Source organism: Elephas maximus, chromosome 22, assembly GCF_024166365.1.
Source record: "Elephas maximus indicus isolate mEleMax1 chromosome 22, mEleMax1 primary haplotype, whole genome shotgun sequence".
In the NCBI taxonomy this organism is placed as follows: Eukaryota; Metazoa; Chordata; class Mammalia; order Proboscidea; family Elephantidae; genus Elephas; species Elephas maximus.
In genome coordinates this window covers 45,755,023-45,767,386 of record NC_064840.1, presented here as the reverse complement: position 1 = coordinate 45,767,386, position 12,364 = coordinate 45,755,023, and the positions used below count along the sequence as shown (strand labels likewise).

At 42.8% G+C, this 12,364-nt stretch overlaps 1 protein-coding gene across 4 annotated transcripts in view; it reads left to right on the top strand.

Annotated features, from left to right (window-relative positions):
- PTK2B (protein tyrosine kinase 2 beta) overlaps nucleotides 1-12,364 on the top strand; it is a 165,389-nt gene that overhangs the window by 136,111 nt on the left and 16,914 nt on the right. For 3 of the 4 annotated variants that reach the window (XM_049867057.1, XM_049867059.1, XM_049867058.1), the window contains exons 21-24: nucleotides 470-674; nucleotides 3,970-4,078; nucleotides 4,929-4,994; nucleotides 6,368-6,493. In XM_049867057.1, the coding sequence (XP_049723014.1) occupies nucleotides 470-674; nucleotides 3,970-4,078; nucleotides 4,929-4,994; nucleotides 6,368-6,493 (506 nt within the window). The remainder of the gene's footprint in view (nucleotides 1-469; nucleotides 675-3,969; nucleotides 4,079-4,928; nucleotides 4,995-6,367; nucleotides 6,494-12,364) is intronic. The other variant, XM_049867060.1, reaches the window with a different exon arrangement.

Here is a 12,364-nt window from a genome sequence, read left to right as displayed (position 1 = left end):
TAGATTCCTTTGCCTCGTAGTCAGATAGTGTCTACCCCCTCCCCATGTTCGTGCTTTTGTGTCAAATCTGCTCTTTTTATAACTCAGGAGTGATTAGGTTTTGGACACACCTCACACTAATATGGCTGTATTAACCAGACAAAAAGACCCTATTTCCAAAAGAGATTACATCCACAGATGTAGCGGTTAGGATTCCAACACATGTTTTGGGGGAACACAATCAATCCATAACAGGGTTCTGGAGAGGGAGGCCTTAGTTCACTTAGAGATGTAAGTGTTGGTCCTCGGGTGGACCATATGGCGGGTAAGACCTCAGAGGTGCTAGAGTGGGAGGCAAGAAGGCAAGTGGTCCCTCCTGGCAGGGTTGGAGTGCTGATTGTCACATCAGAGTCTGGGGAAGATGGCCTTGTCTCTGTGGGAACCAGTCCTCCCCAGCACAGGCCCTGAGCCCTCTCCTCCTTCTCCTCAGCTGTGTGCATGTGGGAGATCCTGAGCTTCGGGAAGCAGCCTTTCTTCTGGCTGGAAAACAAGGATGTCATTGAAGTGCTGGAGAAAGGGGACCGGCTGCCCAAACCTGACCTCTGCCCACCTGTCCTTTACACACTCATGACCCGCTGCTGGGACTATGACCCCAGTGACCGGCCTCGCTTCACTGAGCTTGTGTGTAGCCTCAGGTGCGTATGGAGGGAGGGGCTTCAGCAGAGGGCCTTTGAGGTGGGAACAAGGCTCATCAGACAGCTTTTAGAGGCTTACCAAAGACTTCCCCAAATAAGAAATGCTCAGGGGCCCACCAGAGCTCTATACAGCAGGTGTTCTTGAATAAGGTTAAAAATTTATGACTTGCCCAAGGCAGGGAGGGATGGGGCTGCAATTTGAACCCAGGCCTTCCTTCTGACCAACATTGAGTCATGCATCCAAGTGGAATTAGCCAAACCTTGCAACAGAAGCACAGTGCTGGATACATATCACAGAGGTACCAGTAGCTGTCAGAAACAAAAGGTCAAAACCAAGTTTACTGTCAGATACGAACTCAGAGAAAAGGTGAGCCTGGTTAAGCCTTGCTCATGGTGGCGCGTCTCAATGCTGAACACAGTGCCTTGCACATACGATGTGCTCAGGAAATATTTTTTAGGTTTTACTCAAAAGACTGAACCAGACTTTCATTGAAGTTACTCTGCTCTTTGTATAAGTTGGAAGTACACCTTCCAGATGCTGGCACTGGGGCATGCAACCTGCTTTCTCAGAAGCACTCTCTTGCCTTTCCTTCAAATTAGCAGGCAAGGGAGTAATTTTTTTTTTTATGTTGTTATTGAAAATACACATAACAGAACATACACCAATTCAACAATTTCTGCATATACAGTTCAGTGACATTGATTACATTCTTCAAGTTGTGCAACCATTGTCACCCTCCTTTTCCGAATTGTTCTTCCACCATTAACATAAATCACTGCCCCCTAAGAGTCCTATCTAACCTTTTGAGTTACTGTTGTCAATTCAATCTCATGTAGATAGTTCTTTAAAAAAGCACAATGCTTAAGACAGGCATTCTTTATTAATTAAGCTAAACTATTGTTTGGTTTTTGTTTTTTTTTTATTGTTTGGTTTTAAGAAGACTTCAGGGGATATTTTCAGTTTAAGGTTTAAAGATTATCTCAGGGCAGTAGTTTCAGGGGTTCATTCAACCTCCATGGAGCCAGAAAGTCTGGATTCTATGAGAATTTGAAACTCTGTTCCTCATTTTACCCCTTTTGATCAAGATTCCGCTATAGAATCTTTGATCAAAACATTCAGTAATGGCAGCTGGGCACCATCTAGTTCTTCTGGTCTCATGGCAAAGGAGGCACTTTTTTGTGGAGGCAGTTAGCCACACATTCCACTTCCTTCTTCTGTTGCTGACTATCCAGGGAGAAATTCTTAACTTGTTATCAAGACAGTGTCCCAGGTGTCACCTCTCCTTTCTGAATGGAGGGTGGGAGCTGAGCGTATGATCATTTTCAGGTGCCCAAGGTATCCCCTGAGTACCATGAAATCAATGGTGAAGGTGTGATCAGAGATAATTTCAGAGTTCAGGGTCCTCTAGTTTTCTTGGTGTGTGCCTGCTGTCAGCTCTCCCTTGGGTCTAGCTTCCTTTGGCTTCTTTTAGGGTGAAACTCAGCAAATCCAAATTTTCCTGTAAGGAACCAAATTATAGATATTTTGGGCTTTACAGGCCGTACAATATCTGTTGCAATTACTCGACTCTGCTGTTGTAGCACATAACTAGCCAGACAATATGTAAATGAATGAGCATGGCTGTCTTCCAATAAAAGTTTTATTTATGGGCACTGAAACTTAAATTTAATATAATTTTCACATATCACAAAAAAATTTTTTTTTCCCTCAAACCATTTAAAATTGTTTAAAAAAAAAAAAACATTTTTAGCTTCAAGGCCATACAAAAACAGGCAGAGGCCACATTTGGGCCCTAGGCCTAGTTTGCTGACTCTGACTTTAGGACATTCATCAGGTAATTAAATTCAAACACTAGCATTTCTCGTCAACATTTTTTTTTTTTTTTGAGGTCAAGAAAATGGCCCCTGGAAATTGCCTTTGGGAGGCACAGGGACCCAAGGGGAAGGTGCTGAGAGTTCCTGGGCTGGGGGCAGTGAGGATGACACTTGACACTACATTAGTTTGGAGGGGCAGGGCCTCCAACACAATCTGCAAAATCCCCAACTTAAACGCCTCTCTGTGCCTTCATTGGCATGCCCAGTCAATTCTAGGCTCATTTGTTTGCTCTCATTAGGGAGATTCAAGAACCCAAAGGGTCCCAGAAGAAGAGTATCTGAAAGGCATTTTGAGAGTGTGAAATCTCAGGGGTAATGAGGGTGGGGTGTCTTATTTCATCTGGGGCCTTGGAAACTTTCAAGAGGGGCAGCAGGGTGTCCACCTCTGGGCTGTGAAGTGTGCCCAATCAGAGATACTTTGTCACCCCCTACCACAGGTGGTTAGGAGGAAGCTTTTCTAGTGTGATTTGAGGATGCTCAAAGCTCCAGATTTCCCCAGGAGACCTCTATCAGTGGAATGCCACGGCCTGACATTCCTGCCTTTAGAGTTAAGACGGGATGAGATCAGTGTTTCCCTATCTTTTCAGAGTAGGAAGGGCCCTTTCAATGCCAAATTTTGAGATTCCCTCCATGTAACAATCATTATACTTTAGTACCCATGGACTGAAGAAATGTAGTAAACTTTACAGTGAATTTTCTTTTTCAATTAGATATAGTTTAATACATACACATTTGAAACATCAATACCAAATGTTAAATATCAGCAGTACACAATATTTTGGCTAAACACAATACTTGGTACACATATAAACATATGCATTCATGGACCCCCTCAATAATTCCAGAGTCCCTGGGGTCTGGATTCCCAAGTTGAGAACCACTGGGTTGGATGATTAAGGCAAGAAACCTCCGGTTAGCATGCACTAGGGAGAAAATTCACAGCCCTTCCCCAGTAATACGCAGCAGGGAGGTGTTGATGGAAAGAGCTTTGGACATCTTAAACTCTTAAGGAAGTAATATGTATGACAGTTATGAAAACTAAGAGATGTAGAACATAGGCCTTGGACATGCAGTAGGCTGGGGACATCAGAAATCTAGTCCAGGAATGGTGGCAACAGCAGATACAAGACGGCAAGAGGCATGGGCAGATAGGGCTGGAAACAGACTTCCCCTGGCCCTTTGGGCTGCCACTGGATCTCAAGGATATTTTCCCACCCTGGATCTATTCCTGTGATCATCCCATATCTCAGCCTGTCACAGAGAGGTCTCCCCAGGCAACTCTGCCGAGGAGATGGAAATGAACTTCAGCAACCATCATCCAGGCCTCTCTGGGCTTCATTGGGGTGCAAAGATGTTCCCCTGATGGACAGCTGACTTTGACCTTGTTTCTCTCTCCTTAACTGATTTGACTTCTTGGCAGTGACATTTACCAGATGGAGAAGGACATTGCTATAGAGCAGGAGAGAAATGCTCGCTACCGAGCCCCCAAAATCTTGGAGCCCACAGCCTTCCAGGACCCCCCACCCAAGGTAAGCCAAGCTCTAGGCTCCTCATTCCTGTGGGTCACAGCAGAGCCGGGCCCCTCTCTGGCCCATTCTCTTGCCTCTCATTGCATCAGCAAGATGTTTCCCCAACATCAGCACGGAACTCAGCCCCTGCCACATCATTGCCCTGGCAGTTTGGATGGAATCTGACAGCAGACACCTTGTAGAAAGCTGAGGCAGGGAATTGTCCTGGAAAAGTTTCCCTTGAGAGGCTGGAGCATTTTCTTCTTGAAACTTTTTTTCTGGACACATTATTTTCCCCTGAGGATACGTGAACAAAGAGTATCCTTGGACCCCTTACGTCCAGTCTCCGTTTCCATGCCCTCCATGGCACCTCTGGGCTCAGGTGCCAGTGCCTTGCTGTAACACCATTAGGAGGTTAGGTTTTGAGGGCCATGCTTAGTCTACTCCAAGACCTTTTCTCATTGTCCCCATGGCTCAGCATGCTTTGACCCTTCCCTCAGGGCCCAACTCAATTTTTATCTCCTCCTTGAAGTTTCCATGAGTGCCTGAGCCCTCAGTGACCTCTTACTTCTGAATGCCTATAGCTCTTGATTGCTTATTTGGCAGGTGCTCAATGTATAGGTAGTAACACAGACACATACAGAGGCCCTTAATCCCAGGAAGGCAGAGAGGCTAGCTTTTTTGTATATTCCCATTGCTCAGCATGGAATTGGTACTTCAGTGATCTAAATAATAACTTTGTCCCTCATCTCTTCTTCATTCTGAACAACCTTGACCTGTCTCCAGCCTGATATTCCCCTTGATGAGTTATTCTCACTCGAGGAGGGAAAGCATCACACAGAGGACAGACTTACCTGTTTTTTCTCTGCAGCCCAGCCGGCCCAAGTACAGACCCCCTCCACAAACCAACCTTCTGGCTCCCAAACTGCAATTCCAGGTACATATATAACTGGAGGGATGGGAAAGTTCTGGTCCATTCTTCATCTAGGTCATTCTTGAAATGCCATTCTTGTGCCTTTGAAGAGCAGCAATTTCCTGCTGGTGAATTTGAACTCAGAGTGTCCAAGATCAAGAGTAAAAATGAAATTATACCAGGCTGTCCTTGTCTAAGAAGACTTGTCTTAAGCCTAACCCATCAGCTCCTCAGAGAATGTCCACGGTGTCTGCTGCTTCATGTGCCTGCCTGCAGCTTGACTCTCCATGTCCAAGGCCTCCCTGGGCCCCTGCCCTGAGCAGAGCCCCTGAGAAGGAATCCCAGGCAACTGGGGACAGTTGATTTTCTCTAGAGCTTGGAGTTGCTCTCTGGAGTTCCATGCGGAGGCTCTGGCCCAGAATCTGGGTGGCCAGTGAAGAGGGGTTCCATCTGAGCTTTCTTCCCCCCTCCATCATACCAAGGCTGGATGTCCCTGTCACAGAATATCTGTGTCCTGTGTCCCTCTTGCATCTAGATCATAGGGAGCCCAAGCTCCTCTCTTTTCTTCTCTTACATTCCTCAGCTCAGAGCTGCTGCTCAGAAATGGAGCATCCCAACCAATAGAAACAATGACTGTTTGTTTGGTGCTCCTTGCAGAAAGCTGTCACCCCATGGTCGTGTATTTCTCCTCAAGGAGGTGCCCCAGTGCCCAAACAAGCCCAGCCAAGGCCTAGCAGATAAATCCTCTTCACGTAAAAAAAAAACCTGGATTCAGAAAATAGAAGAAATGGCCTTAAAAAGAAACATAACCTTTTGTAGTTTTTATAACAGCGATTTAAAATATATGTATATACACACACAGAGAGATGCTCACACACACATATATGTAACTACAGATAAATATGTGTGTGTGTGTGTATACATACACATACACAGGCTGATCATATCTGTCAGTTTGTAACATGACTAGGAAATTTGACTCTTTTCCAAAGAGTCTTGAGGAAGGAAACATTTTCTAAGGATATCAGTAGCACACATAGAGTCCCTGGTATATGCAGAGCGTCATGGGAAGGAAGGTTAGATGCATGAAAGGGGACAATGCCTGTGCTGACTATAGCCCAGAGCTGTGTACATTTCTCCACCATGTCTCTCAGATTTAAAAAAAAAAAAAAAAAAACCAAGCCTATTGCTGTCAAGTTGATTCTGACTCACAGGAACCCTATAAGGCCGATGAAACACCCACACCATGCTCCTGGAGAGCAAGTCCATCCCCAGAACAGCTCTGTGACCCCCACAGTGCTTGCATGTCATTTCTTTGTCCGTGTGTTTGTAGCAGCTAATTGTCCACCCCCTTGCCTTGTCCCTGTGCCTTGTGCTTCTCTGCTTCTCCTGAATAGGTACCCGAGGGTCTGTGTGCCAGCTCACCTACGCTTACCAGCCCTATGGAGTATCCATCTCCTGTAAACTCGCTGCACACCCCACCTCTTCACCGGCACAATGTCTTCAAGCGCCACAGCATGCGGGTAAGAGGGCTCTGCATGCTGGGTCCCAGCCCGCACTGAGGAGGCTGTTGGAGGGGAGGTGGCCTGGGACACCAGGAACCCCCTGTCCTCAGGCTGAGGAGGCACCCTCCATGTTGCCATGCGTCAGGCAAGCCACCGAGGGGCTCTGAGATATCCTTCCCTTTGAAAGCATTCTGAGGCTGGGGCCATGCCAGGCTGTTCTCTGAGGACACCAGCGAGGTCTGGACCTGCTCTTGTGCATACTCTGGTGCTGTGAGGACTGATGTAAATGTGTCCCTTTCTTGACTCCTGGGTCGGTAGTACACAGTAGTGTAGAGGCTTGCAGGCAGAGGACAGCCAAGCCTGACGGTGCTGGAGAATACACACCCTGGAGGCTCTGCCCTGTTCTGCCCATTTTTGCTTGATTGCTTTGGTTGCTAAATCTCTCCTTAGTTGAAGGAAGGGCTTTTTTGTGGCTACCGCTCTTGCTGCTTTTATAAAAGTTGGTGCTATATGGTAAGGAGCTTTTAAGCTAAGCCTCCTCAGGGGGAGAGGAACCCTCCCCGGTCATCTCTTTGTCATCACCTGCCAGTGAAGCTCTAAGGTGGACCACCTTCTGATTGTCAGGTCTTGTAAAAAGAACCATGTTTGCTTGTAGCCAGACACCCACTTGCCGCCACCCAGCTTCCTCTTCAATACAAGTGTCCCCTTGTGGTAGTCAGTTGCCACGAACACTTTCACCTGGATGTATTTTACTCACTTGAATCTTGATATGAAGTAAAACAAACTAAAGCCCTTATTATTTTGGTTCTGACTCTGTATATATGCCTGATATTTTAGGGCAGGACTGGGCAGCATCTTGTTCTGTTGCACATGGGGTCTCCATGAATCGGGGGTTAACTCCAAAGCAGCTAACAACAATATAAGACCCTAAAGTTTTTTTGTAATAATACATGCTTATTATAATAGATTTGGAAAATGTAGGAAAGTATATTGATATACCTCTGACCCATTATTCTTAATTTAGTAAGATTTTGAAATGACTGAGATAACAGATAACTATTGACATAGTGATTAAGAGCTATGGCTGCTAACCCAAATGTTGGCAGTTCTAATCCATCAGGCACTTCTTGGAAATGCTATGGGGCAGTTCTACTCTGTCCTATAGGGTTGCTATGAGTCGGAATCGACTTGATGGCAACAGGTTTGGGTTTTTTTTGAAAGATAACAGAATTCTACACATGAAGATCTAGTGTGAATAAATTTTCCATGGCCTACCTCATTTTTCTCTTTTACATTAATTTAACCAATTTATACCTTAGCATGTACTTAGCAATAATATAACTGCATTTTTAAACATGCACTATAATTTAGGCAGTGTTTCGTTCTTCTACCCTTCTACCCTTAACTCTTTATTCATAATTAATTTTTAGTGAGTTTTGCTTAAAAATGTGTTTTTTAGAAAGAAGCAAATTTGCACAATTGAGAGGCGGCCTTGCCTTTGTCTAAGCTCTGCTTCACCAGGAGGTCTTTGTTCAGTCCCATAAAGACAGACTATGCAGCAGGGAAAAAGAACTTTTGTATTAAGGGCTTAGAAGTTCTCCTCATAAGGGGAATCTACCTAAAAGAACATAACGAGTGTTTCTTTAAATAAACAAAACCAATTTGTTTAAAATATAAACTCCATTTGTATGACATATATCAGAAACAGTGAGAAAACCTCTTCCAGGTAGAATGCTAAAAAGGTATAATCGACCCTCTGCAAAGCATTTGAAAGCATTTAACATAAAACAATTTTTCTACTGATTGACTTTATAGCCTGACGCATCTGAGAGTCTGCAGGATGCCATGAAAAAGTCAGGAAGGCAACAATTCTCTCTTCAAAATCTCACAATGGAGATTAAAAAATAATAGTGAAATTCAGCTAATGGTACCGTGGGCTCTGGTGCTGTCCTAGGTGCTGAAGGGAGGACAAAGGCGGTTTTGGCTTCAAGTTGCCTACAGTCTGCCAGAAGGAGCAGATCGTGGGCACATTTACCTGTAATACAAGCCAAAAGCTATGAGTGCCACATGGAGATACAGCAAAATGCAGTGGGGGTTCATAGAGGAGACCAGCTCCCTCCATACTCATTTTTCAGCTGGGCCTTGAAGGATGGGAAAGATTTTGACAAGAAGAAATTGGGACGCGGGGGATGGAAGAGGCAGAAGCATCAGTATAAGCCAAGATTTAGTGATGGGAAAACAGGGCAAATGTGAGCACTGTTTGGCTGGAACAAGGAAGGGTACATGTGGAGGTGGAAATAAGACTGGCAGGATGGGTTGTAGCCAAATTATAGAAGGCGTCACAGCTTGTAAGAGTCCTTTTTAAACGCCACAGTACCTGGTTTCTTTTAAGAATGATCAGCAATGTATTATTGCCTGATAAGCGTACCCAAGGTACATCTCATCAAAGTAAGTCTTTAAAGAGATTCAGTTTTTTAAAATCTCATTTTTTTACTGAGTTTTATTATGAACTGGGAATAAGGCACAAATCTTCCAGTACATGCTAAAACATTTGGTGAGTTGGTGACCAGGTCAGGGACATTGCAATGTCACTATACTCCCAAATTCTTAGTGAAGATCATTTGGAGCAGAGCACAGAGCAGACACTGTTCTAATGGCGTGGTCAATGGGTGTTCATTACTCACAGAATAAACAGGACAAAGATGAGTAGAAAAGCATACGTCATCACCAGCCTATGTTCCCTGAAGTTAGGCTCCCATCCCAGCATGATGTGAGATCGCATCCAGACATGCCACTGTTTGCATCTTGAGAGAACGCCTGATTTCCTCTCTCCCAGGATTAAATAGTAATCATACAGCCATGTGACAAATAGCATGAACAGAGAACAGGTAGGGGAAGGGATAATGAAAAGGCCCATAAAAGGTAAAAGGAGTTAGTAAAAATGAAAGGCCCCCTGCAGCTAATTGATATCATTTATCGCCCCTGTTCAGAACGGGCTAGATTTACTAGCAACAGAGCCTTTCCTCCTTTATCCCACTAAGATAGCTTAACAGAGCTCTGAGTTTCTGCAGAGGGCAATCATATCCCCTTCCCCAAAGCATATACTTCATGCCCACTAGCAGCTAGAGAGACGCTGAGAAAGATATAGCACTCCTGTGCACCCAGCAGGCATACTAAGCATTTTAGTGCTAGGAATCTTCTTTTCACACTTACGGAACTAAATACTGTTTACTTTAGTAACTCATCCTGCCAGTATTTACTCTCATCTTCCTCAGTCCATACATTTTTATTACACCTGGATTTTCCTATCTCCATACTCTGAACTTTTTGAAAATTAGTTCCTACTTGTCAATAGCCTGAAGAAGCCATACCATTGTATTGACATTTAGCAGGTAATATTTATAGCTTTAAAATCCCCTCATTTTGGAGCATCAGCCTCTGTGAAATAAATTTTTTTCTTTTTGTCATTGTTGTAAATATATCTATCACACATTTGCCAATTCAGCTTTTTACAGGTGTACAACTTATTGACAACAATTACAGTTATCAACCTTACCCTTAGTCAATGTAATTTTTCCATCATTGTTAAACTCCCTTTTCCCCCTCCTTCCTGCCCCTGGTAAGCACTAGTAAACTTTGGTCTCTATACATTTGCCTTCTCTTGTCTTTTTATATGAGGCCACACAATATTTGTCCTTTTGTGATTGGCTTATTTTGCTCAGCATAATGTCTTCAAGCTCCATCCATACTGTGGCATTTCTCCTAGAGGCTGAGTAGTTTCCCATTGTATGTATGTACCACATTATGTATCCATTCATCTGCTGGTGGGCATTTGGTTGTTTCCACCTTTTGACTATTGAGAATAGTGGGGCAGTGAACATTGGTGTACAAGTCTCTTTTTGAGTCCCTGCTTTCAAGTCTTCTGGCTATATACTTAGGAGTGGAATTGCTGGGTCATATGGTAATTCTATTTTTAGTTTTTAGAGGAACTGCCACACTGTTTTCAACAGTGTCTGTAGCATTTTGCACGCCCATCAGCAATGGACCAAAGTTCCAATTTTTCCACATTCTCGCCAACATTTGTTATTTTCTATTTGTGTGTTTGTTTTTTATCTTAGCCATCCTCGTTGTTGTTGCTGGTGCCATAGTGTCAGTTCTGACTCATAGCAACCCTGTGTACAACAGAATGAAACACTGCCTGGTCCTGTGCCATCCTTACAATTGTTGCTGTGTTTGAGCCCATTGTTGCAGCCACTGTGTCAATCCATTTCATCAAGTGTCTTCCTATTTTTTGCTGACCCTCTACCTTACCAAGCATGATGTCCTTCTGCAGGAACTGGTCCTTCCTGATAACATATCCTTGCTTCTAAGGAGCATTCTGTCTGTACTTCTTCCAACACAGATTTGTTTGTTCTTCCTTAAAGTGACATCTTTGCTTTTTGACACTTTAAAGAAGTCTTTTGCAGCAGATTTGCCCAATGCAATACGTTGTTTGATTTCACGACTGGTGCTTCCATGGGCATTGATTATGGATCCAAGTAAAATGAAATCCTCTATAACTTCAGTCTTTCCTCTGTTTATCATGATGTTACTTATTGGTCCAGTTGTGAGGATTTTTATTTTATTTACTTCTAGAGGGAGTAAAGTGGTATCTCATTGTGGTTTTGATTTGTATCTCTCTTATGGCTAATGACACTGAGCATCTTTTCATGTGTTTGGTGTCCATTTCAATGTCATCTTTGGCGAAATGTCTATTCAATTTCTTTGCCCATTTTATGGTTGGGTTCTTTATCTTTTTGTTGTTAATTTGTCTGAGTTTTGTCTATATTTGGGTTATTAGATTCTTGTTGGTTATATGGTTTCTAAAGATGTTCTCCCAGTTGGTAGCTTGTCTTTTCACTTTTTTGATAAAATCTTTTGATGAACAAAAAGTTTTTAATTTTTATGATTTCCAATTTATTTATTTTATCTTTCACTGTTTGTACATTTATTATATTTGGTAATCCATTGTTGAAAACTAGACCTGACAGCATTGCCCCTGCTTGTTGTTCTAAGAATTTCATGATTTTAATTTGCACATTTAGATCCTTAATCCATTTTGATTTGGGCGGGTGTGTGTGTGTGTGTATGGTGTGAGGCAAGAATTCTGTTTCATTTTTATGCATGTAGAAATCCAGTTTTCCTACCACCATTTATTGAAGAGACCCTTCTTTTCCCATCCAATGGACTTAGCACCCTTGTCAAAAATCAGTTGACCATAGATGTGTGAGTTTATTTTTGTACTCCCAATTCTATTCCATTGGCCTATGTGTCTATTGTCATACCAGTACCAGGCTGTTTTGATTGCTACAACTGTATAGTATGTTTTAAAGTAAGGAAGTGTAAATCTTCCTACTTTGTTCTTTTCTTTCAACATTGCTTTAGCTATTCTAGCCTCTTGCCATTCCATATAAAGTTGAAGATTTTGTTTTCTATTTCTGTATAGAAGGCTGTTGGAATTTTTATCAGGATTGCATTGAATTCATAGATAGTTTTGGATAGCATTGACATCTTAACAATATTAAGTCCTTCAGTTCATGAACATGAAACATCTTTTCATTTATTTAAGTTGTCTTTAATCTCTTTCAACAATGTTTTAAAACTTTCATTGTATAAGTCCTTCATATCTCTGGTCAGGTTAATTCCTAGGTATTTTATTCTCTTAGATGCTACTGTAAATGGAATTGTTTCCCTAATTTCCATTTCAGGTTTCTCATTGCTAGTGTATAGAAATCCAACAGATTTTTGTTTGTTGACCTTGTATCCTGCAACTTTGCTAATTCCTCTATTAGCTCTGGAAGTTTTCTTGTGGGTTCTTTGGGATTTTCTGTATATAGGATTATATCACCC